General features: G+C 36.5%; 2 protein-coding genes across 5 annotated transcripts; both read left to right on the top strand.

Annotated features, from left to right (window-relative positions):
- Window positions 1-2,896: 2,896 nt before the first annotated feature.
- Window positions 2,897-7,098, top strand: LOC104612107 (nudix hydrolase 22, chloroplastic-like). The gene is made up of 4 exons (XM_010279424.2): window positions 2,897-3,422; window positions 3,527-3,669; window positions 6,328-6,447; window positions 6,540-7,098. Exons 1-4 carry the CDS (start codon window positions 3,092-3,094, stop codon window positions 6,762-6,764), a joined length of 819 nt encoding a protein of 272 aa, XP_010277726.1. The 5' UTR covers window positions 2,897-3,091; the 3' UTR covers window positions 6,765-7,098.
- Window positions 7,099-14,881: 7,783 nt separating this feature from the next.
- Window positions 14,882-26,042, top strand: LOC104612108 (uncharacterized protein At4g18490). 4 transcript variants are annotated; one of them, XM_088904193.1, is made up of 14 exons: window positions 14,911-14,998; window positions 17,568-17,637; window positions 17,989-18,115; window positions 18,878-19,066; window positions 19,234-20,040; window positions 20,381-20,554; window positions 20,637-20,774; window positions 22,455-22,652; window positions 22,754-22,931; window positions 23,128-23,195; window positions 23,284-23,323; window positions 23,451-23,624; window positions 25,468-25,580; window positions 25,682-26,042. In XM_088904193.1, exons 2-14 carry the CDS (start codon window positions 17,574-17,576, stop codon window positions 25,734-25,736), a joined length of 2,325 nt encoding a protein of 774 aa, XP_088760319.1. In that variant the 5' UTR covers window positions 14,911-14,998; window positions 17,568-17,573; the 3' UTR covers window positions 25,737-26,042. The 4 variants fall into 4 exon arrangements, with proteins under 4 accessions (XP_088760315.1, XP_088760319.1, XP_088760312.1 ...); XM_088904185.1 differs by having other exon boundaries at window positions 14,925-14,998; window positions 17,961-18,115; window positions 25,468-26,042; XM_088904186.1 differs by lacking the exon at window positions 17,989-18,115 and having other exon boundaries at window positions 14,921-14,998; window positions 25,468-26,042.
- Window positions 26,043-26,260: the final 218 nt, after the last annotated feature.

Genomic DNA, 26,260 nt, shown 5'->3' with positions numbered 1-26,260 from the left:
TTGTGCCAAGATCTTATCAACCAATTGAAAGCAGATAATCTCAAAATCCATAGCCAAAAGCTAGTAGGTTTACCCAAAGGCCAACAGAGCCTAAGGAAGGATGCTTATTAACTAGGTTTTGCATACAGATAGTGCTTCAAAACTCATGCATGAGAAACTTAAGTGAACCCATGGTTTTCAAAACTGAATCAGACCAGATGGTTGGAATAGAAAAACCAGGAACCGGTCATTCCATTTTACCCCATAACCGTTATTTTTTCAAAAACCATTGATTTGGTTAGCAAATCACTAACTCGGGTTGTTGAACCGTTCGAACCATTCAACGGTTTGGCTGGTTTTTATTTTTTTTATTTTTTAATATATTTTTAATTATTTTTTTTATTTTTTTGTCAAAACGGGTCATCCATTCAGTTTGAATGGTCGGACCATTCAACCCAAGAATCGGACCCCTGACCAGTTCGTTGTCTGGTTCGATTTTAAAAACTTTGAGTGAACCTTTCAATGCGACCCCGTAGGCACAGTGAAGATGCCCTCCAAAAAGCTCCCAAAAGAATATTCCGGGACACCTTTTATGGCAACTTCAATTAGCTAGGTGGCCTCCTCCTTGACATTAAATTCCGAATAGATATCAGATTCTTAGGTCTGTTAATGGGCCGGGTCTACATGGGAGAACTGAACCGACCAAACAGATTATGTTGGTTCTGTGTTGTGATTTTGTCCCGATTAATAGTTGGGTCTGGACGGGTTCTTGTTGTTCCAAACTGATTCGAACCCCGTATTGATTATATAGTTGATGACATATCAACATATTTTTTGTAATTTTTGTTATATTTTATATCTAAAAGAATAAATTTCATGAGCAATATATATCATAATTATGGTTAAAAACAGGCATTTTATCAACAAACAAACAATTAAGTATTTCAGTGTCAATTTTATTAAGGTTATATCAAGATTTTTAAAATCGAATCGGACAACGAACTAGTCAGGGGTCCGGTTCCCAGGTCAAACGGTCCGACCGTTTGAATCGAACAGATGGCCTGTTTTGACAAAAAAATAAAAACCAGCCAAACGGTTCGACTTTCTGGGTCAGTGGTTTGTTGACCAAATCGATGGTTTTTGGGAAAATAACGGTTCTGGGGTAAAATGGAACCGGTCACCTAACCGGTTCCTGGTTTTTTCGGTCTGACCATTCGGCCTGATCAAGTTGAAAACCATGGGTTATATTACCAAAATGAAAAATTGAGTTGTAATTATCTTTGATAATTATGGTTATTAAGTGTAATCGGATCAGATCCAATTGGATCAGTTCTGGGTCTGGTCTTTTTTAATTCTTATTGTCCTAATTACATAATTGGAAGTGGTACTCCCCATCTCAAAGTAGACCTGATCCATTGACAACTCTACAAATTCCATGCAAAGGACTCAATTCAAAAACAGTGGCTTAACCCATCAAAATCATCATCAGCAATGTGAGGAAATGAGCATTTAATTTGGCCCACATCACCAACTAGAGATATCATTTTCAGCCTGGTTGAGAGAATCGGGTTGGGCATAGAATTGAAGAAGAGAGAGGTTCACAGGTCAGAGGTTTGACCCATAGTATTTATATTATGGGTCATATAAATACTATATATAATATATTTTACAACTTTTAATGTACTTAAATATGGTGAATGGAAACAAACATGTGAAAATACAGACCAGGTGTGGAGTTTTACATCGGTTCGTAGTTACACTAAAAAACAAACATGTGTAAATGCGAACTGACGGTGGAGTTTTACGTCGATTCACATTTATGTTGAAAACTAGCATAACCTTGAGTAAATTACTTACCCATGTGTACAATAAATCGCTAATATGTGATGGAATAATATTGTCCCCTCAATAATGTCACTTTTTTGGACAAATCAATCATTGCGCATCATTACTTAGGGAATAAAAGAACACAGGTAGGTGCTCTTATCCGGATAAGTGCATTTATATAGATAAATCATTTATCGAAACACAAACGAGGCCTTCGTATCTACTCTTAACAGTTCTTCAGTTATTTGTATCACGTGACAGCATGTGTGACATAATTTTTTAAAAATACCAAAGCTACTCTTTTTAACATTTTTAAGACCATTTTACCTTGATCGTCTTCCCCAGTAACAACAAAAATTTATTCATCTTCTTTGGCAACAATGACGGTCTAAAACAAGGTTTTTAAAACCGATCCAAACAACAAACTAGTCAGGGGTCCGGTTCCTAGGTCGAACGGTCCGACCGTTCAAATCTAACGGATGACCCGTTTTGACAAAAAAATTAAAAAATAAAACCGGCCAAACCGTTGAACGGTTCGAACGCCCAAGTCAGTGGTTTATTGACCAAATCAACGATTTTAAGGAAACAACGGTTCTAGGGTAAAACGGAACCAATCACCTAACCATTCCTGGTTTTTCTGATCCGACCATCCAGTCTAATCCGGTTTTGAAAACCATGGTCTAAACTCCCTTTTTTGTTATGGATTGAATAACTAAAAAAATGGATTACAACAATGGTGGTTTAAATCATTCTTCTCCGACAAATGGTGGTTTAACTCATTAGGCTGAGTTAGGCTGAATTTGGAAAGAGTACAAATGCAAATATGTAGAGTGCAAAAGCTCATATTTTGTATTATTTTGTATGTATTTGTACTGTATATATTTGTATTTATACTTCTTTCAAACTAAGCCTTAATTATATATAGATTGGACAGTGGTACCCAATCACATGAAAAAGGTTCTTTGTATTCTTTCACGTGCTTAACCATTTTGTACTAAATTGGCAGATTTAGAGAGTTCTATTTGGTCATGGCTAATCAACCCCCCACAAGGGATTTTGATAAATACCACCTGTTTGGATTTCATTGGTTACAACTTACAAGTTAGTTTATCCCGTATCATGAATTTCCAAAACATCTTTGATCTGACGTGAAATAGCTTCTGATGTAGGCTCGTCTCAGTGGTTTGTACAAGGAGACACTAGTTCCGCAAAAACTTATGAGAGCTCATCACGCCTCCTCTCATTCGATTCCGACAATTCGGAAGATTCAGATACATATCAGCGAATGGCTAGCACTCCATCATCCACCTCTTCAAGCTCTGTCCCCGTGCTCATGGATTCGAACTTCTCTCCAGAATCTCAAAGACTTTGGGAATTAGCTCAACAGCTCCGTCTCTACAAGCCTCCTCCTTCCACCGACGACGAGGACGAGATCGAAGAAAACACAGGGAAGGTCGTTTCTCAGGTGGGTTTTTCGCAATCTGCAACATCTATTACTCAGTCCGAAAGATTCAGACCGAAGAGAGCAGCCGTCCTTGTTTGCCTATTCGAAGATGATGTTGGAGATCTCCGAGTCATCCTCACTAGGCGCTCGAAGAGACTCTCCACTCACTCAGGTCAGAGGAGACGAGATGAATTCATCGTTCCGTACTCATTATCACGGAACCAGTTGGGTTTCTTCTTGAATTCTGTGAAATCAAGGTCGATGTCTTTGTTTTAGGTCAAGTTGCTTTGCCAGGAGGGAAAGCTGAGGCGGGTGATGCAAATGACACAGATACAGCTTTGAGGGAAGCCAAGGAAGAGATAGGGTTGGATCCTTCCCTTGTTAATGTTGTGACTGTTCTCGAGCCCTTCTTGACTAGGGTATGTTGGAGGTTGAATTTCGACTCTCTTTGGGTTCTTTACTTTTATTTACTATTTTGTCAGATCTCAAATCTGAAGAATTTCGAATGAGATTAAGATTGAATTTTGAATGGTTTCTATTTCTCAATTTGGTTTAGGTTTGAAGTTACTCTATTTCTTCTCTGTTGCCTAATTGGCTATAGAGCTACTACTTGCAATCACGATCAAAATCTCAACTTTATATTGGGGATAATGAATCGGTAGCTCATTGGGTTTTCTTAGTTTGTTATAGGAACGCAGGACCACATTTTAGCTAGTTAGAAAAAGCTAATGCGATCATGACATATTGTTGGCATTTTTTCCTGATATGAGAAACAAGTGACAGATAAAGGAGGTCAGATACAAGCATAAGTTGTAATACTTCATATACCCCCGCATTCCATTTTCGGCCACTTCTCGATTTTCTCATAAAGTAAACAACAACCTTTCTCAGAGTCCCATGGATATGATATTTTACAGGTCATGGAATTCAATTCACAATGGAACATAACTTTCTAATCCCTCACCCACAGGCAATTTTCCAATGATGCTCATCAGGAAAATTCAGTTCATTCACTAGGCTTGCAACAGTGTTGTGTAAACAATATCATAATTATCAAAAAACAAAAAACTCTTGCTGTTTTTTCATGCCAATTTTATGGATCTTGTCCCCACACATAGATAATTCAGTGAACAGTATTGTAAATGTTTTCTTCCCACTTCTACCTCAAAACGCACTCCTGATCTTTTGGTTACCTATTAGCTGGATCTATTGCTGGATCCCAATAGGAATTCACTTTCAAACGTGTAATTGCAGACTGCCTTGCAAATACAATGTGTGGTCTGTATTTGCACACTTGTAGGTGCATTCCTATTGGGGATCCAACAATGAATCCATCCATAGACCAGGAGATCTTGATGCCTCATAATGATCCATAATACATAATGAGCTACACGGTAACTGTATTCTACATTTCTACTGCCCCAAGGCCCCACCTATTTGATCAGTGAATGAGTGATGTTCTTCCATAGATATTGTCTATGGTCAGTGTTGTGTGGACTCTCCTGAAAGAACAAAGCTTCTTGTTTGACTAGCATCAGATTTCAGCACTCTGTTGGTTCTTCAGGGCACTTCTGTGTATCATTTTCTTTTTGTCTCTTTGCATGATTGACAAGTGACAATCTAGCATATATAAATTATTTTGTCTTATACAATGTTGACAGTAAATAGCAACCAAGGATAACTAATATATACTCATGGCATTTTCTATGGGAAGATGTTGTAAGAAATCATAAGATACTAAGATAGCAACTTGTGGATGGTAAATGGTTTTCTTTTCCATAGATCAAATTGAAGTCCATTGAGCCATGTGGGATCAATCATTTGTAGATTAGAGCAGTTCTCCCACACACCTGGACACAATGAAAGACCTCATTGGACAATCAATATTTTCTTTTTTCTATTTTTGAGCTATAACATTAATGTATTTTGTTAGTATATAAATGTAGTTCAGAAGAGCTAGTAGGAAACTTAGGAATTAAAACAAAAAGATGAATTTGAGGCATATCAAGACCTTAACATGATGTCTCTATGCAAAAAAAAAAAAAAAAAAAAAAAAGATACAAAAAGAAACTCTCAGATTGGTAATAAAATCCAAACAAGCTCACTTTTCAAACAGCCTCCATCTCATGGAAGCTTTTTATTTTATTTGCATTGCCAATTATCTGAAAAATGTTTTGTCTATTTTTTCTCTTGAAAATTGGGACATCTGTTTGTAAATCTGGACAAAATGTTTATTGTTGCTTTTATGACAGCTAGGTGCCATTAGTTGCCATTAGGTGCCACATAAACTGAACAGTAAAAGATGTCTTAACTGTTGGAGGAACATCAAAATGATGTTTTCCCCAATGGATGAGACTCACACAAACCAAGAAAAGTGTTTTATTGAGAAACGACTTATCCAAACAGTATTTCAAACTCCACTGGGGGAAATGCCTATGTGGCGCAGAGTTGGTGTCAATTTTCTGATAAATGGCAATGGTCAAGATTATCCACAACCAAATTGGGCCCATCTGGGAACCCACTGGAGGGATCATTTTGGAAGCTAAGGCTCAGTTTGGAAGGAGTACACATGCAAATATGTAGAGTACAATACCTTATATTTTGTATGCATTTGCACTGTACATATTTGCATTTGTACTCTTTCCAAACTGAGCCTAAGGATCTAGTCCTTGTAATCTGGCAGCACAGTCTCCTAGGGCTCCTTAACTTATCACTATCTACAAGGCCCTCTCAATATAGTTCTAGAAACCAAAAAGTCTAATATCCTGAGTACCTGAGTACAATGAACTAAATGCTAAACAGTAAGAAAAATACCTATGAACAAGCATACTATATGATAGAATTATGATATTCTTCTCATGGAAAACAAAAACCTGTATTTACAGTCTTTACACTTCCACCAAGTCAAGTAAACGAGCATGTTACCCTCCATGGAATGGAGGTTAACTCATTCGAGCATAATTCTAATTGTTGGCCCATTCTGAGTATGTTTTTCTTTATGTTTTTTATTTACTTGTTGTATCCATTCATTTATAAATGTCTTTTGGCCTTGAAAAGATAGCTTTTTTCCCATGCAGGATTTTCTGAGAGTTATTCCTGTGATTGGTATACTTTCCAATAGGCAATCATTCAAGCCCACTCCTAATGCTGGAGAGGTGGAACTGGTATTTGATGCACCTTTAGAAATGTTCATCAAGGTTTTGTCTGCCTTCCTTCTCTTACTGATTTTAAACTGCCCTTTTCATTTCTTCATTTTTGGCACATTTTGAACATATTGTGATGAATTCAGGATGAGAACCGGACCGCAGAACAACGAGAAAGAATGGGGCACAAGTATCTGATTCATTTCTTTGATTATGAAACAGAGAACAAGAAATTCATAATATGGGGTTTGACTGCTAGGATCTTGATTCATGCTGCATCAGTTGTGTACCAGCGGCCACCTCCCTTTCTGGAGCAGAATCCAAATTTCAAATTTATTTGGTCTGTTACTCCAAATGCCACCCTGCCCTGAATCTGTATTAGTAGTCACCATAACCTGCATTGGTTGGATCCTGATTTATTCAAAGACAAATGGTTGACATAAACCTATGGACTGTACTTTCCATCTTAAATCAAATTGCAGGTGGGGATATTCCTACTATCCGGACTTCTAGAATGAATTTGCACATATTTGGTGATGTCATGACATCTTAAGATCAATGCCTGTGTTAGAATGACTGGTTATGGTGCACAAGGTACAATATGCTGGCATCTGGATTCACTTTGTTCAGATTCTAGCCATCTCTATGTATATATATATATAATTGTTGACAAGTAGCAAGAGTTTGGATCTGCAGTAAACAAAATGCTGTTTGCATAACTGGGTGTATCAATCTGTGATGGAAGGCTGTCCAACTTGTTTTTAGTGAGTTTAAAACCTAGGCAATGACATTGAATTGGATATCTGCCAATAGTTGACTGGTGTGCTCAGCGATTTGTACAGTACATCCTATCTTAGTGAAAGAGAATCGTAGAGCTTGATGTTTTGCTAATCAGATAGAAATCCAAGCCAATCTTGTCAAAGGCAAGCAGGATATTTGAGTGGTTGAATATATATTTGTGTTTATGGTATTGGATCGAACCACATGATCATGGACCATGCATCTGTTTTTATGAATTTCTTTGTTTTCAAGCAAAAATTTGACCTGTTCGCTAAGTGCAGAATGCAACCATTGGAGATAGGTACTAAACTACAAAATGGGGTTGAGCTTAACAAGACTCAAATCTATGGTATATCATGTATAAATGTTTCTCTTTGCAATTGCAGAGATATCATCCAATCCATTCAAAGAGTTCGAATTCCACAAGATATAAACTCATATCGTTACTGGTTGGTGCGCGTCATGGTTTGGATTAGCTGCCCTTAGGGGTGCAAGTGCAAGTGCAACTCGGGTTGGCCCAAATTAACAGTTTACATTGTTTTGGGCTTGGGCTTCGGGTTGGGCCCATTAAAATTTTGACAAAATCCAGAGCGGAACCTGCGAGAGACCTGGTGGCAAAGAGATTTGATCCCAAGTTTCCGCTACAACCTGCGAGAGACCTTAACAACTGAGCCACCATCAATTGGTCTGTGCATTCTCATTAGCCAATATATCAAAGCAGATAATCTCAAAATTCAGAGCGGAAGCTAGAAGGTTTAACCAAAGGCTAGCAGATCCCAAGGATGCTACTCAAGTGCATTTTTGCATATAGACTGTTTCAAAGACCCATACATCAGAAGTCCAATTTCCGAGCATCCAAACTTAGGGTCCGTTTTGTCCACAGTTGGAATCGGAATAGGAATGGTTTATTCCCATAGTCTGTTTGGTTAGACAGGAATCAGAATGGGAATTGGAATAAGCTGGAATGAGATTTCATTCCCAAGGGAGGGGAGGAAATGACCATTCCCTCAAATGGGTGAATGCCAATCAAACAGTTGGAATTGGAATGACCCATTCTGGTTCCAATTTCAGACCTCCATTCCCACAAACCAAATGATCCCTTAAGTCACCGGTTCGATGCCACCTATAGACACAGTGAAGATGCCATCTAAAAAGCTCCCAACAAAATATTGTGGGATGCCTTCTAAGGCAACTCAATTAGCCAAGTAACCTTCTTGACATCAGATTTGAAATTGGATTTGGTCCTCACAAAACTTTCCTCATCCCTTGTAGCCATGCATTAGAAATATTTCCCCTATGAATAAAAATATACAAGTATGGATATGTTCCCAATGCGTAGCTGTAAAAGGCTGTGAGGATGATGTGAGGACACTTCTATGAGGATCAAATCCGAATTCATCAAATTCTATGTAAGGGACTCCATTCAAAAACACTAGCTTGACCTCATCAAAATCATCATTAACATTAGGGAAGGAGCATTTAGGTTTTCTGTTCAGGCCCGGCCCAGGCCCATAAATTTCAGGATTGGAATTCAGGCCTGCCCCAACTGGGCCCAGACTATAACCCTTATAACAGGTGCAAAGCTCAGTCGGGCCCAGCCATGATCACACCCAAGTCGTACCACCTATTAGGGGTGCAACTTGGGTGGGCCCAGCTTGAGCCCAAACCGGCCCAACCTGGAATTTTACATGGGCTAGGCTCAGGCCCAAGAAGTCAGTTTTTTTTTTTTTTTCGGGCCTAGCCCTTAGGTAGCCCGAACCCGGCTCGAGCCTGGCCCAATTATATACATTTATACATATATGTATATATGTAAATGTTGCATACATATTTGCATATATATACATACATATTTGTATATATAACATTTGTACAGATATTTTGCATACATACATAAATATATATATATATATATATATATATATATATATATATATATATATATATATATATATATTTGCATAAATACATTTATATATGTATAAATTTAGGGTGGGTTCACTGACCAACCCGAGCCTGAGCCCAACCAAAATGCATCAAATAACAGGGCGGGCTGGGCTCGGATTGAGAAAATCGGGCTTGACCTCGAGCTCAGGACTTAAGCCTAAATTTTAGGATCGGACCTGGGTTGACCATAAACCCGGCCCAACCCACCCGACTTGCCCCCCTACCTCCTATCGGTCTCAATGGAGATCTCTTGTTTTAGAAGCCATCTTACAAGTTACAACGGTATGATTTTTCAACTCAACCTATATGATACCGGAAAAACTTGTAAGTTGTAACCAATCATAAGGTATATGTCTTAGCATAGATTTTCCCTAACAAAATAGCTAAATGAGATTTTCTACCCAAGAAAACATCTCTTACAACTATGCAAGAATATAATTGTTCGGTTTATTGGGAAAATTCGCATTTCCAATGGGTGAGGCCTTGAGCACAAAGGTCCAACGCGTGGGAACATACTCACATAAAATGGGCCATAACTGAAATACAATATTCTTGATGGTAGCATACATAGGGGCCATAATTCTCATATCTCAATTTTGAATTCATGGCTACGTGGAAAAAGAAAAAAAAATCAAACTGAAAAACTAGAGAGCTTCTTTGCTTCAGAGTTTGGACTCGAAAAGGTTGAAACAACAAACAAATGGACTAGTTAGTAGTCACAGAGAACAAATAGGTTTCACTTTTACCAAAGCAGCATCAAGATTTGTAGTCAGACGACAACGGTATCACTATCACCTCCGATAAAAGAATGTGTAAGGAAAGGTGAAAAGGGGTAAGCACATTCCACTTGAGCACATTGGGGGATTAAACTGCAAAACTCCTCACTCCTTGCACCATTGAGATGATACCAAATGATCTTCCCAGGCAACACAATGAACACAACATCGGAATAATTTGGATGAAAAGCCACCAGATTCAATTGAAATTTGAAACCCAAGGAATACTACTGTGCACCAATGGTTTCTATGCTGACAGAGTGCCTCAACACCTATAGATTATTATAATCCCAATCCCCAAGCATCCAAACTTGCAGCTGATCTCCAACGCAGAAGGTGCAGCAGAGATGCCCTCCAGAAGCTCCTAAAATAAATCTAGGATTTCCTCCAAGCCTGTTGGGGAAGATACACTACAGTAACAGAAATGAGTGTGAAAAGCAATTCTAGGATATATAGAAAGAAACTTTCTCCTAAGTTTGTGTTAAAATGGGTTTATCAACAATAATGACAACAGATAAACTAAAATACAAATAGCAATCACCACACAATAGCACACCAGAATTTTTACGTGGAAAACCCCAAAACTAGGGAAAAACTATGGGACCTATGGTCTATAAAAGTCTTTCACTAATTCAGAAATTAATGGGTACAACAATCCTCTCTAGTTGCAACTAGAGACTTACAAACATCAAGAAAATAATCCTTGGCTCACAAGTACAACATTAACATCACCAAATGTAAGGTGGATTCAACAAAAACAAAGGTTTGGATCTCACCAAGTTGCTGTAAGTATGAAACTAAGAAGAAGAAACAACCAATCTAAAATAGAGTGAGATTCTTGATTCTTTGAACCACACTTGATCAAATCAAGAATGGACTTGAAAACACATCCGAGCTTGGCCTTGAATAAATAGAAATCAGCTCTTTCTACTCTTTTTCACAAAAACTCAAAACCTAGAAAACCCTCAGTTCCCTCTCTGTTTTTCTTCTCTTTCTCACTTCAATGGTTATGAAATGGAAGCACACACATAAAAAAAGGTGGGAGCCTTTTTGGCTTCCACAATATGACTCCTTTTTGGGAGCATGAAAAGGTGGGGTGGGCCCCTCATATGGGCTAGACCCACACCCAACAAAACCCCATCAAAAGATGTCCAGGGTGTAGTGCTCTCCACCCTTCAGGTATCCTGATGAACCCTATAAATCCATCCTTGAGATCAAACTACACAAGGAGGAATGGGCGAGCTACCATATACAAAGCTTCATTCATATAAACAAGTTTGATCATGTAAAAATTACCAATGGGCTCATGGAAGGGAGAACTCAGACTCCACCCATCTACCTATTTCAATAGAGAAGATTTCTAGCCTCACTGTTGGTAGTTCTATGTAATTCTATGACACGTGAATGACCTTGTAATGAGGTGACACTCTTAGTTCAAAAGCCAATGCGGTGGTAATGGTGGAGAGCTTGGGGCTTGGAGGATTTGGTAGAGCCACCTATTTAGCAGTGATCAGGTTACAAACATAATATGTTGCCTAGAGGTGAGAGGAGAAGTATAGGGATTTCGTGTTGAGACAAAGAAACAACCCGTTGCAGCAGTTGAGAAGATTAATATTAGAATGGTGCAAGAAATTGTGGGTCCAACTGTTGATTTCAATACTCAAAGCAGCAATTTGTTTTTCTTCGGAAAGAGAAACATATTCCAAGGATCTAATTAGAGAATATGCATGTAGGTGATCATTGGTTCAGATTTGTTGAAGGTGTAGAAGAAGAGATCGACCATCTTTGCAGGAAGAATTGTTTGACAAGGAGAAGAGGAGATTAAACGACACCATGCTATCGATACAGACTTACATCTGGCAAGAGATTTGATGGGAAACTTAGAGAAGATTTTGATCGATAAGTCATCGCATAAAGCTGTATAATCAGCTCTACATTGCTCCTGCCGCTTGTTTGAATAAGCCATGGAACTTTAGTCTATCTCCGCTAGGGGTGAGCATTCAGATTTTAAAAACAGATTTAACAAGATGGTAAACCAAATCGAAACCAAAACATGTAAAAATCGATCAAATCGAACCGAAACTTTTTTTAGGTTATTTTGGATATTTCGGTTAAAACCGAAATTATTTAACCTAACTACCTGAGGCTCATTTTACTAATACTTGATATTTCGAATATTTCGGTTAAAACATAATTGAGTTTCTTTCCAACCAAACAACTCATAGAACTACCAAAGGGATTGCAGACTAAAAGAATCTCCATTTCCTACCCATACAACAATACTGCCATACCAACAAACTTCCAAGTTCCATTTATATTATTGCATAGGAGGGGCTGAACAGAGGATGTACACAAATAACACAATACAGTGACTGATCAAAAATATGTATACCGGTTACTCAGTAGGTCAATATATTTATGTATGTATTTAAGAATTAAGATTAAATAAGCTAAAAATAAAATTCTGATTTTTGACTTCTAGCCTTTTGTGTTCTATCAAAAACAAAGGAGAAGAAGAAGAAGAAGATACCTATAACTTTAAGGCTGTAACTGGAGGTGAACACTTGAACTTGAAGGCCCTGAACGAATAGTAAGTCTTGACTCTTGAAGTCTTAGAGTTTTTTGGACTGAAAGTATTGAATCTTGTTTCTCTGACTCTTTATCTCTCTTAAACTAAAACTTAGTCTTACTCAAAAATCATAATAGAATGAGCCATGAGGACTAGAGGAAGATGCAAGATAGTTCTACAAAATAAAAGGAGCTAAGACTAAGAGGATTGGAGGAAGATGCAAGACGCACTCACGTCTTAGGGTCTCAGAGACTCAGCCTCTTAGGTCTCATGCAGATAGCAGACGCAGGCGGCAGCCGCGACACTCGACAATCGATAGGACAGGAGGATTGACTGATTGAGGAAGACACCCTCACTCAGCAGCAGTAGACCAGCCTATTCATATTCTAAATTTCCAATAGCCAATACAATCTACAGAGATTAGAGACTAGAGAGATTGATTAAGGAAGACACCCGCCAATAGTTTACTTGTCTTTTGAGTTTTGCTTCTTTTGGAAACTTGGCAAATACGATATGAAATACGAACCACAATTGTTTTGTACTCCCAAGTCCCATCTAATGAAAATGAAATAATGATCCAATGCTAATAATATATTAATATAAAATTATAAATTATGATATAAATAATATTAAAAATATATAGTTATAAAATTAAATTGATTTTTTCGGTTAACCGATTCATCAACTATGAAAACCGAAACCTGAAGTATAAAATAACCCAATAACAAAACCGAACCCGACTAAAAAACTGATTAGACCGAATCAATTAAACCAAAACCGAAATTTCGATTTAATTTTTCGGTTTTAACCAAATTATGCTCACCCCTAGTCTCTACTCCTTAATTTAATAGAAATCAATCACGACTAGAACAAGCGAGATTGATCTCCACGAGAGGCAAACAAAGATACCCGCTTCGTCATGAATCGAACTCAAAACCTGAAAAATCCACATATTGATTCCAAAGATAGATTGACTCGGAGATGATGAAAGCAAAATGAGATCGTTGAAGCGCTGCTGCAGTTGCTGCCATATATCTTGCAAGCACCCTCAGCCCTTGCCCCTCGGTTCTCCCCCTCTTTAAATAGTTTTCCCATTTCTCTCGATAAGATTTCTTTCATAGTTTTCTTCCCAAAATATTGTAATTTATCGCGATATGTTTTTTATTAAGAACATTTATTGCGATAAATGTTGATATCTCACAATACCTCCCCACGATTTATGTAATTTTTAACAGTCCCGCTTCCAAAATCTCGAGTTCACATTAGGAGTGCCCCATAGTGCCTCACAATATACCTCAACCTTGTATGAGATCGGATCTACTCCTCACACCGGGCGCCTCACATGCACATCCTACCATGCATTGGAAACATCTCCCGTTAATATTCATGGGAGATGTTCCCAATGCACGGTGGATGTACATGTGAGGCGCCTATTTGTGAGGAGCAGATCCCGTCTCATTGGGACATATCCTAATGACAATTATGGGAGATGTTTGTGAATGTGGGGCGCTGATGTAATCCTTAAAATTTCTTTTTCTACGTCTTCCCGTTCCCACTTCACTAACCAATCTTACCGTGCTCCGCTTAGTTGAGACCTAAAATTAGATAGAACATAGATTGGGAAAAGAGAGATTCATGGGTTAGAGGAATTCACATCTCCATCCCACAATGTCTCACCCCACAGCACATCCCCCAGAACTGATGATGTCATCATCGGGTTAGAGGCTCAATTATGATCAAATTGGAGATTGAATCGTGATGACATAACATATATCGTAAATACATAAATATTATATATAGTGGGAAAATATATGATATACTAAAGACATGATATCACAAGAGTTTTGTTTTGATCAAGCACCCTGTAAATTTTGATCAATACCACCTGATTTATCATCTCACTTATGATACCTTGATTAGCTTTGAGTTTTTTCCAATATATTGTCTTTTCGGTATTATAGTTAAATATTTTACAAATGTTTTTGTATTTGAATATAATGTGTAAATAGTTAAAACTTTAATTTTTAAAGTAAATGATTATGACTCAAGCCTCTTAATTTACATTTTATTTAAAAAAAACATATACATTAAAGAATTATGGATTAATGACAATAAGATGACAGAGAGAAGGTTATGGGTTCAATCTTGCCATTAACATTTTAAAACTCCCATTCATTTGCTGAATAGGCGGTTTTATAAAACAGAACCGGTTCATTAATTTCCCAGCCGATCAGTGGTTTTGATCGATTTTGTTTATGAATTACAGTTCTTAGCATGTGACTGAACCGGTCAAGGCCCCTGATTACGGTTCAACCGGTTCGATCGGTCCGTTCCGATTTTCTAAACAGCGGACTCCTGACAAGTCTGTTGCCTCTATTCGACTATAAATACCGGGGTTGGTCTAACTTCAAACGGAAAATCAATTTCAGCGCCATTTTTGTCTTCTCGTTTGGTCGTTGAGAACTTCAGTATCAGAGGATCGGCCAACGTTTTGCTTTCTGTCGCGATTTCTCTTCTCATATCACGCCAATACCAGGCGAGTTTCTTCGATTCACGGCTGCAAAGTTTTCTCAACTCTCTCACTCTCTTTGGAGAAAATTTACTTTTGTATGTTGATATTTTCACTCATCTTGCTTAGTTTTGAACTAATCTGTGGATCTTCTAAGTTTGGAATGCTTCAGTAGCGAAAACAAAAGAAGATTTTAGCTATAGAACTATAAATACTGTCTTTGAGATATAATTTTTTTTCTTTCTTCTTCTTTTTGTTAATTTTGGGTTTCAATCCCTTTCTGCTGTTACTTCGTAGATCTGTTGGAGTTTGAATGGTTTCTGGTGAATTCTCTCGCATCTTCTATAATCTGTATGCATTCTTGAATCATTTTGATATGAACGATCTTTCTAGTTCTCCGTGGAGTTTGAACGAATTTCAATTGGATTTTCTCAGTACTGAACGAAGTAATGTTGCTTTGAGTCACAAACATATAAAATATCATCAGCAAATATTCTTGTTGATCTTTTATTGTTCTGCAAATTCTTCGTACTTCTTGATTTTTGTTATTTTCTCATTTGTGTATGGATAGGCAAGTTTCTGAGATTGCTAACTGTAATCTCCTTAAAAACTGAAATTCTCTATTAGGGAAAAGCTTCATATTGCATTGCTTCTTATTTCTTCTCATCGTGTTTTCTAACCATATTTCTGCACCATTCAACAACATAGAGATGGAATCATTTCAGAGGGATCTCTACGAGGCAATTAGATACTCTTATCAATCATATAATTGCAGATATATGGTAAACCTGGTATTAGTTTTATCATTTAAGTGAGAAGTGCAGGATTTTGTAAATAATGAATTTTATTATCCCTCATTCTTAGTCATATGCCCTGCTTCAAATGAGTGTAGTGGTGTCTAATTTGGTTTCAGGAGTGTCATGCCAAAATATATTTCCCTCCCAAATATTGTTGTCATTCAAACTTGATAATCTCCTTTTCTTGTGCTGGAGTATCAACTACAACTTCCCTGCTATGACAATGAAGCATTTATAAGTAGTATAAAGTTTAGCAGTTTATGATGCGTAACTTAGGAGAACTCACCCCTAAAAGCTAGCTGTTAGAGGGAGGGAACCCAAGCACATATATACCCCACAACAGCATCCCATTCTACCAATGTGGGATACCTCACATTAGCATCCCATACTACCAACATGGGACAAATGAATCGTAACATCCCACCACGCTTCCGCAGTCCCAGCGCCCACACAGGCTGGCTTTGCACTAGTCCACCTAGTCCCGGCCGAACACTGCAATACCGACGTCACCACCTGCGCCGCACGATTGCAACTGGGAGGCATAGTGTAGGCTCTGATACCATTTGATACGTAACTTAGGAGAACTCACCCCTAAAAGCTAGCTGTTAGAGGGAGGGTACCCAAGCACATATATATCCCACAACAGCATCCCATTCTACCGATGTGTGATACCTCACATTAGCATCCCATACTACCAACATGGGACAAATGAATCGTAACATCCCACCATGCAGGCTGGCTTTGCACTAGTCCACCTAGTCCCGGCCGAACACTGCAATACTGACATCACCACCTGCGCCGCACGATTGCAACTGGGAGGCATAGTGTAGGCTCTGATACCATTCGATACGTAACTTAGGAGAACTCACCCCTAAAAGCTAGCTGTTAGAGGGAGGGAACCCAAGCACATATATACCCCACAACAGCATCCCATTCTACCGATGTGGGATACCTCACATTAGCATCCCATACTACCAACATGGGACAAATGAATCATAACAGTTTATCAGTCTGGGAAAGTCTAGTTTTCTACTATAAAGATGAAAAATAAATAAGATCTAAAAGCATGACTAAGTTTTTGAGTATTTGAAATATATGTTCCGTTGGTCTTGCTCCAGAATTCCCTCTCCTTCCTCCTAAAGATGGTAGCTTTAGAAACGCACATCTTGAAGGTTTTACAAATGACATATTTCATTTGTTTCTCTCATGTATTCTATTTCTGAAGCCTGTTGAATATTCTTATATAGTTTTTTTTCCTAAAGTAAATCTCAGAATCTATTAATCATGGTTAAATATATTGCCAAAATCATGACAACAGATGTATCTGTATTTGAATCAAAGGAAAGACTACATTGTTTTATCAGATAGTGATAATAATACTACATTGCACTTGCAGATAATGTATCTGTTTTATAGATGAAGTAGCTATCCAGATCAGTGGCATCAGATGGAGTGTTGTTCCTTATGAGTCATCTGAGACTGTCTTAGATTACTCTCAGTTAGGGCTGCAAGTCGGGTTGCTCGACTTGAAGAATTTCAATTGCATTGGGCTCAGGCTAGGGTTTGGGCCCATTGAAAATTTAACAAATTGCAAACCCAACCCTAGTTGCACCGCTAGAGTTAGTGGATCTGATCATTGTTCATGTACCGTGCATCTTTCTTTTCTTTACCTCTAATTTATTTCCCCAGACAGATTTTCTAGTTTTGACATATAGATAGATATTATTATTTCCAAAATAGCCCCATTACTTGATATTCTTATATGGATGCAATAGTCAAGATAAGATCAATCTATACAGGTTTACATGGTGGAATCACAAAAGGGAGTTGCTTCAACTGCTGATTCACAAAAGAAGAGTTCATTGCTAGGTATGCTTTTCATGAATTTTTGGTTCATGATCTTTCATTTAGTAAGAAGAAACAATTCCATGTTTCCATTTTCATGCGTAGAAATTCAGTATCTGTAGACAAATTGATGAGGAGGGAGTGTGCACATCTCTATTTCTTGCTGACATTACTAGCTTTGAGGAAGTTGTCACTGTTATATATATATAGTAATTCACCAAAGAGATTATGTGTTTGAATGCATATTGATTCTTTTAATTCTCACTTAAATTTAAGCATTTAGATACCACAACAACAATGATTATAAAGCCTTTTCACCTTTTAATTTCAAAAAGTGAACCATGTAGTGGGATATTCATTATCTGGCTGAAACAGATGAGGATTTTGGAAAGGATTTCCTCAGCTCCTGGAAATCAATTTCTGTGGCAGAGAATGATGGGATGGATTTTAGTTGTGAAACAGGTCCCAAAGGCAAGAAAAAAAGCTTCAACTTTGATAAACTGTAAGTTTCTCAAAACTTTGTGCAGATAAAAGTTCTTTTCTATAACTGGATGGCTAAGGATTTAACCCTCCATGAATAAAATATGATTTAAAAGAAATTTATCATTTATAATATTTTGCTATATCTTTTAGAAGATAGGAGAGGGTGGGCCTTGGCGCAATGGTTGGTTGGGTTGCTCCATTGTGACCTAGGTGATCAGGTTCTAATCTTGGAAACAGCCTCTCTGTATGTGCAGGGGTAAGGTGGAATGCATATGTCCCTCCCCAGACCCCACATTGATGGGTGTCTTATGCACTGGGCTGCGCTTTTAGAAGATAGGAACTTTGTCCCACTTCATGATCAAATCATATTTATATCCATTTAATGATCTAAAATGGCCATTACCCAGTGTTTGTCCCAATGATCCAGGGTTTTGGGAGGGGTGGACTGGATACAGATCTAACCTTTGCCCTTTTTTTGCACAACGTGGCCACCATCAGACTCAAACCTGTGTTCTCATCCTTTTCAGCTCGATATTTTATCACTGCACTACCTGTGGCCATTTAGCAAATGAATAACTCAAACTTCATGGACAGTTTCTTCTGTTTCCCCCTTTTTCTCTGCACTTCCACATGAATAAAAGTAAAGCATGTTCTTTTTGAATCCTCAATCAAACTGCTCCTGGATAGGAATAACTATTCTACCATCTTGTGGATATTTACATAAATGTAAAAGCAAAAATACACTGTTCTGTATTATACTGAATAATCATTCTTTTCCCAGGGACATGGATTTTGCTCTTGATGGAGATTTTGGCAAAATATCATCCTTCAAAGTAGATATGCCAGATCTGGACTTCTCCAGTCCAGCCAAGAAGAATGAGAAGCCAAAGGAAGGATCTAGTAATGAATCTGTTGATGGAAAACACAAAGCGAAACAAGATTGTTTTGCCTTCACTTTTGATTTTAATGAGTATGTATGTTATGTTTTTTGCACGGACTATGGAAATTTCTATATTCCATACAGTTAGTACACTAATTTGAAGTTAATACAAGTATAAGAAGTCAGTGAATATGTAAAGTGAAATTTTATTGATTAACAAGCACATTTTTTACTGGATGTTTTTGTCTGAGACTCAGGTTGGACAATTTTGATCTGGATTCCACCTTAATGAGAAGGGAAAAGAAATTTGATAAATGCAGAGATGATAAGGGATCTGATTCTTCATTTAGTCATGAGAAGAATCAAGTTTCTGGAAGCAACTCTGTTTCAAGTACTGATGTTTCTGAAAAAATTGATGCCAATAATAAGTTACAATCTGAGAAGGCAACCATTTCGAAATTCGAGACACTGGTTGAGGATCTTGTAACTAGTGCTGCTCCTTCCACCTGTGTAAACTTTGGAAATCTAAATATGTCATGTGGTGTAGCAATTTCATCAGATAAAAACATAACCATTAATGCACAAGATACAGATCAACATAGCCAGCAATCAGAAAGGACGAGCACCAAGGAACCAGATGCTCAAACTATACAAAATTCATCTTTCCGATCTGTCTCTGCTGAGGGTTCAATAGAGGAGAATGTTGCAGAAGCACAGGCTGAGGTTTGTTCCTCAGATCCGGAAGTAAATAATAATCCATGTGGGGATCAAGATGGTAGTTTCAAACTGGTCACCAGATCAGAACCTAACCTTGTAAGTTCATATAAGCCATTACCTACAATACAAAGCACAGGCATGGAGAGAACTGCCACTAATTTTGGGAAAAAACTGGAGGTAGAGGAACATGTTACCTTGGGAAGTAAATCTATGGATGAAATAGTCGAAGGTGAGTTAGATATCGGAATTTCTTCTATTACAAGCCTCTCACAGAAGATGTTGCCTGACAAAGTTACAAGAGACAACAAAAACTCAGTTTCTCAATTTCATCTGGCCCCAGTTCAGATGTAAGCTGAAGTCACAAATTTGTGATTATGTTATCTTTTACTGCAATATTTTATCCATTTATTTACAATTTTAAATAAGATTTTCTTAGACAATTCAGTGAAAAAACCTGAATGTTTCTGTCTGTAAATGCTGTTATGATGTATTAACCAATAGAAAGTTGTGTTCACACCTAGGAAAGATCTGACTATACACAATGATATTAATTATAAACAGAAAGTGAAAAATAAGGCAAACATTTATAGTGAGTAATGTTTAAATTGTATTGAGAAAGCTATTGCCATTGGTCATAGCATGTCTGGTCAAGTATTGTGTAATTGTTTTCATTTTCACTTGATACAGTGAACCCAGGGTTGATAAGTCCATGCAAATGAAAGAACAAGGAAGTAGTAGTATTGACTTGAAGGTTTTCAACAGATCAGTGGAAATTGAATCTCAGTTGCATTCAAAACAAACAAAATTTGTTCCACTCAGTGACAACAAAATGGGAACTGAGTGTCATGGTCCTATTGGAAGGTGGTTTTCTGTTTTTCTCTGCTAGAACCATTGTTATTATTAGGGTTCAAACGATTCATCTTCTCCTATATCTATTCTGCAGGCAGGAATTTAATTCCAATGATGCACAACTTGGGAATCAAATTGTTGGCACTTCAAAGTCACATGACGTAACTCTAACAAAAGTGATACCTATTATACAGGAAAGTGAAAAGCATGATAAAGATCCCAATGCATCCAAGTAAGGCATCTATACTGGGAGGTGTTGATTTGACATGTTTATGGGATTGATTTGGATGCATTCTGTTGGCACACTCCTAGTGAAAAGACAAACAATATCTCTGCATATAATGATAAAAGTTAATATATAAGGATAATTTGCCTTTCAAGATAAATGTACTTCTTGAATAACAATTAGGTGTTGTCCCCCATTTAATATATACTCTACCAAACCTTTAGTAGCATGGGATTGCAATAACTCACTAACTAGGGGTGAGCATGGTTTATTCGGTTAAAAACCGAACCGAATAAACTGAAAATTTTAAAACCAAAATAAAAGAATGAAAACCGAACTGAAACCGAATTACAATAAAACTGAAATAACTGAACCAAAATTTTTGGTTCAGTGTTCGGTTATTTCGGTTAAAAACCGAATTTAATTAATATATATAATATTATATATTGTAACCTATAATATATATATATATATATATATATATATATATATTACAATATATATTATGAAATTGAATTTCACTATAATACATTATATATAATATATTAATATATAAATATATAGCATATTATATATTAAATGTTATATATTATATATTATATATTACATATTATATAATAAATTTTAGTTAATTCGGTTTTTTAGATTAACCAAATTTCTAAATCTGAAAACCAAAACCGAAAACCAAAATTCCTAAAAACCAAATTACCCAAAACCGAAAAACTGAACTGAAAAAACCGAAACTGAAATTTTCGGTTCGGTATTTTGGTTTTAACCGAACAATGCTCACCCCTATCACTAATAATGTCATTCCAGAATCATTACAGTTTATGGGCTCGATGTTTGGAAGGTGTGTTAAATGAGAAATAAAGAAGATATTTTAGCTTCCAATTAATCAGTTGTGAAGATTGTGACCATGATCAGAGACCACTACCCTTAAGGATAAATACATAGTCAATATGAGCAAGATGTCCAGGTGTCGGTATGTGTTTTTTGTCATATGAAAGCTAGCTATTGCCTGGGCCCTGAGGATGCAATTACCTAGTTACCCATAAATGAGGTATTTTTGTAGTTCTATTAAGGTTTTGTGCACATAATTGAGATCAGTACATAAAATTACCTTATAACCAATGACTTTTTAAGGCCTACTATGTTTATTAGGAGTCTTGACATGGCAAGTCTTTAGCCTAGTGCTTGGCCTAGGCAATGTTCTAAACTATGTTACATATAACAATCGTCAGGACCCAAAAGTGACTTTACTGTTTCATAGAAAACCCTTAATTGATTTGGGTCTTGACATATAAACCTTGGTTTTAAGTGCTTGTTTTAGCTTTTCATGAAGTTTCCTTTAATGGCTGAATAGGAAGCCTAACATATTTTCTTCCCAAGTTCCATGAGAAAATTTCTCTGCATTATTCAATTTTATTTGGACTAAAATAAAAATTTGAACCATAGGGTTTCCATTGTTCAATCTCTCTATAAAGGAATATATTTCTGTTCCCTTTTTCCTTTTTTCTTGTTTTCAAAAAAAGTAGTCTATCTACTATCTGTTCTGGATTTTTCATGAATAGTAGATATGCCGATAATTTTATGTGCTATGTTCTATTGGAACAGAAAATGTGGACTAAAATAAAAAATGTACATATTTGAAATGAGTTGCATTAACCTGGAATGAGTTCTTTGCAGTTCCCAAATTCATCAAGCCAGCATCCCCGAACCAGCACCTAAATCTAGCATTCTGAAGTCTATCGATCCTAAACTTCTAATTTCAAAGGAACCTGTTAGAAACTCAAAATTTATTCCTGTAGAACGGAATAGACTTTCTCCTATGAAATTTGGTAAGACAACATCTAATATCACTTCCTCGAAGTTGAAGGTTTTAAGGTATAACACTTATTCCATGTTTTCTTTTTAACTTCCCTTGTTTTTCTAAATATTTTATCAGTGAGAAAAGATTTGATGAGTGACTGAACTTCTTAAAATAGGAATATGACATCAAAAAATGATCTATCCATTTCTACACCCCAAAAAGAAATTAAAGCATTAAAGCACTCACAAGAAAGCATTGAACTTCAAGCAAAAGCAGCAGTGAAGGCAGTCCAATCTATTGGCTCAGAGAAACAAACCCTGTTAAGTGCATCTTTGAAGCGGAAAGCAATTGAGGTCCATACTCAAATACTCTCTCTCTCTCTCTCTCTCTACTGTAAGGTTGACTGTAGAAAATTTTCTAAGAAATCATATTAAAAGAAGTTACAGATTATATTACACTCTTTTGTTTCTTCATGAAAACTGCTGTAATACTTCATAAATAGTTTGTCTTAATCTATACTCTTATAAAAAATTCCTCAAAATTTTGCAGGCATCAAATGCAGATCCAGTAAACTTATATCCATTAAAGCGTATGACAGAATCATCTGGAGAAATCAGGTTCTTTAATACCATTGAATATTTATGGAGGTTAAATTACATTTCTGCATTATTTCCTGTAACAAAAATTTTCTCTTGAAATTTGCAGAAGACATCTGAAAGCTTCCCGAAAGGATGATGAAAAACCAGTAATTGTCAAAAGAAACATGCATATATTCATGACTGCAGATATAATGCTTCTATCACAGGAAACTTCCAAGGCTGAATTCTGATACAAAATAATTGTTACCTGTCTTATTGTCTGCTTTTTCCTAGATTGGCAAAACTGAGAATCTGGTCAATAGTTGTACCAAGGATATTTCCTATAATCACCTCAATTCTACAATTGATGTTTGCCAAGAAGCATGCTTGACAGAACTAATTCCTGTTGTACTGGAGAATGATGGAAATGTTGAAAAGGCTGAAGCCTGCACAAAGGAGCTTGAAGATGTAAGTGAACTATGGATTCTATTGGTCTAAAATTTTAACTAGATCAGTTCATTGAAAAGTTTATTCTTTGAGTTGAATATTACACGAGATCGTCTTTTGTTGATTTAATCTCATCTCTGGCTTATGGAAAAAGTCAACTGATATTCTTACAGAATCTGGTTATCCTATTTTATCAACTCAAACGTCCAAATAAGTATCCCTTTGTTTCCCCTTATAAGTTTCATGTGGCTTTTATCTACCTAATGTTCATGACATAGCTAAATCTGCTACTAAGTCCGTGTTTCCTTAAACCTTCTCTCAACATATATCATCCATTGTTTTCTCAGTGCCCACTCTGCTCTATTTCATGTTTATGCTCTTCCTTCAACAACATACATCATTTGGTGGTGCAGCATATCTGAAATCTACCCAATGGCATGTAGAGACTCTTCATCAAAAAACTAAAACAATTGTTCTACCTAGCTGCATGAAGATAAACAATATATACTATGGTTAGATAGAAATGGAAGAGTGCCCAAGAGACAAATTATCACAGGGATACATAAGTAGGAACACCTCCAATTATTGACTTAATAATCTGGCCGGTTTAAGGAAATTTCTCATTGTTTTCTCCAAGTAAATTAAACTTTTCAACCCCTAGAAGTCTAGATTCTCAAAAGTGTTGAAGTTGTATTTTTCCCCTCATGCTTCTTTCTTTGTCCAATGAGCAGCATCAAGACCTGATCTACTTTTCTATGTAGTTAAACTGGGAGCAATGGTTGCTTCAACAGAACATATTTTCAATATGGAAATCAAGTGGGATATGTGAAAAACATGTGAATCTGATGTGGTAATATTGCTGCACCATGTTTGCTTCAATATTGGCAATGATCAAGAAATATACTGTGAACCTGAGATATTCAATCGGGAATATCAAATTATGAGCTTCCTAGAAAAATATATTATTTCCTTCTATACTATTTTGACTATGAGTAAGTTATACTCCTTGCTCATTGCAATTAGATGGACCAGATTATATGATAACCAGTATTTATTAGTGTGTTGTCAGCTGCTCAGGCAATTGGCACATGAAACCGGTCCTTTTTTGAATAAAATTTCTGGAGGCAAAATAATTCTTTCCCCTATATCATCTTGGCATTTCTCAAGATCCTGTGAGAAAACAATGGTGTGTGTTCAATAATTTACTTGAATTGGTTAGTTCTCCCTTATTTATTTTTATTTTTATTAATTCAGAGAAAGCTGCTGATCAGGGAAATCCAATTCTTGTTTTCACATTAATGAGAAACTGACTTATCATTCTGGTTAAGTGCTTGTCCTTTTAGTCAAGTATTATTCTTGGAGGTTCTAAGCCACTTTTCAATATTTACTAACATGGTTCTTTGATTTCAGGCATGTATTTGTATTCTAAGAAACTTGGCTTCAGCATTAACATTTTCTTTGTTATTTCAACTGCTTATTTCTACACTTGATGGCTAAAAATTGATCCAACATATGTACTTAGCTTCAGTTTATTGGTAATTAGCTTTGTTCATCTTCATAGACAGTGGCAGTCCGTTTATCTTTTCATTGCCCTGATCAATCTAGAACCAACTTCCATATTATAACTGTGAGCATCATTTTAATATTTATGCATAATATTAGTTTCTTTATCCATGCTTGTGTTGTACTAAATTGCTTGTTACTTGTAAGGCATAATTATGCAGACTGATATTTCCTTATTAGTAGAATGACTGAAAATAAAGAAGAAAAATTGGTTGCAAGCAAGAAAGAAAGATATTAGTTTTCTTTGCCTTTATCTTTTTCTATTGATAAATCTTAAAATTGATTGATTTCATTCCTGCAGATCTGCAGGATGCTGAAAAAGAAACATGAGGAAGCAAAGGAGTTACTAGTCCGAGCTCTTGTAAACAACAATAATCTTTTGATGTTGAACCATCCCATCTATGATGAGAAGATATCCTTTCATTTATATACTTATTCTTCTTTTGGTATCATTTTCACCTAATTTTTCTGTCAATCAGAAATTGAACTTGCATCTCCTTTCATAATCTATACATCCATATGATTCAGAGGTTTTTAGCTCGCATGATGACTAGGAAACTTCAAAGTTGATCCGCCGATGCAACAGTGCAAACACGTATAAATTCCTTGCATTTTATGCTCAAGTTAGAAGTTACATGCCTATTTGAACCATGTTCCTTCACATATTCATTTTCATGCATTTGTAGTTTGCCTTTCTATAGGTCTATGATTTGATGTACTGAAGAAATTGCAGGAAACAGTTATAAGTTTTCTGCCCTGTTATAATTTGGGCATTGGGGTCCAATTTCCTATTTCAAGAAATTAAGGAACTTTGTCTTGGTCTAAAACACTTTTCTTTTTCAATGGTAACTGAGTTTTTAATGGTTGTATCCATGATATGAACAGATTCATACACATTTACTTATTCTTCTTTCCCCATCATTTCTTCTCAAATTTGCAATATTGATGGAACTAGAATACCGTGTATTCTACCATGAACAACTTGGTTCTGGGTTATGTTAACATGAACAAAAATATACACTGGAAATACTTGATTGGTATTCTTTGGCCTTGTAAAGAATACCGTGTATGCTAGCTGCATGAAGCGACGTACG

The sequence above is a fragment of the Nelumbo nucifera genome, chromosome 1 (assembly GCF_055504915.1).
Source record: "Nelumbo nucifera cultivar China Antique chromosome 1, China Antique-T2T, whole genome shotgun sequence".
Taxonomy (NCBI): domain Eukaryota; kingdom Viridiplantae; phylum Streptophyta; class Magnoliopsida; order Proteales; family Nelumbonaceae; genus Nelumbo; species Nelumbo nucifera.
The sequence above is the reverse complement of the archived record's forward strand: the minus strand, read 5'-3'. Positions and strand labels throughout refer to the sequence as shown.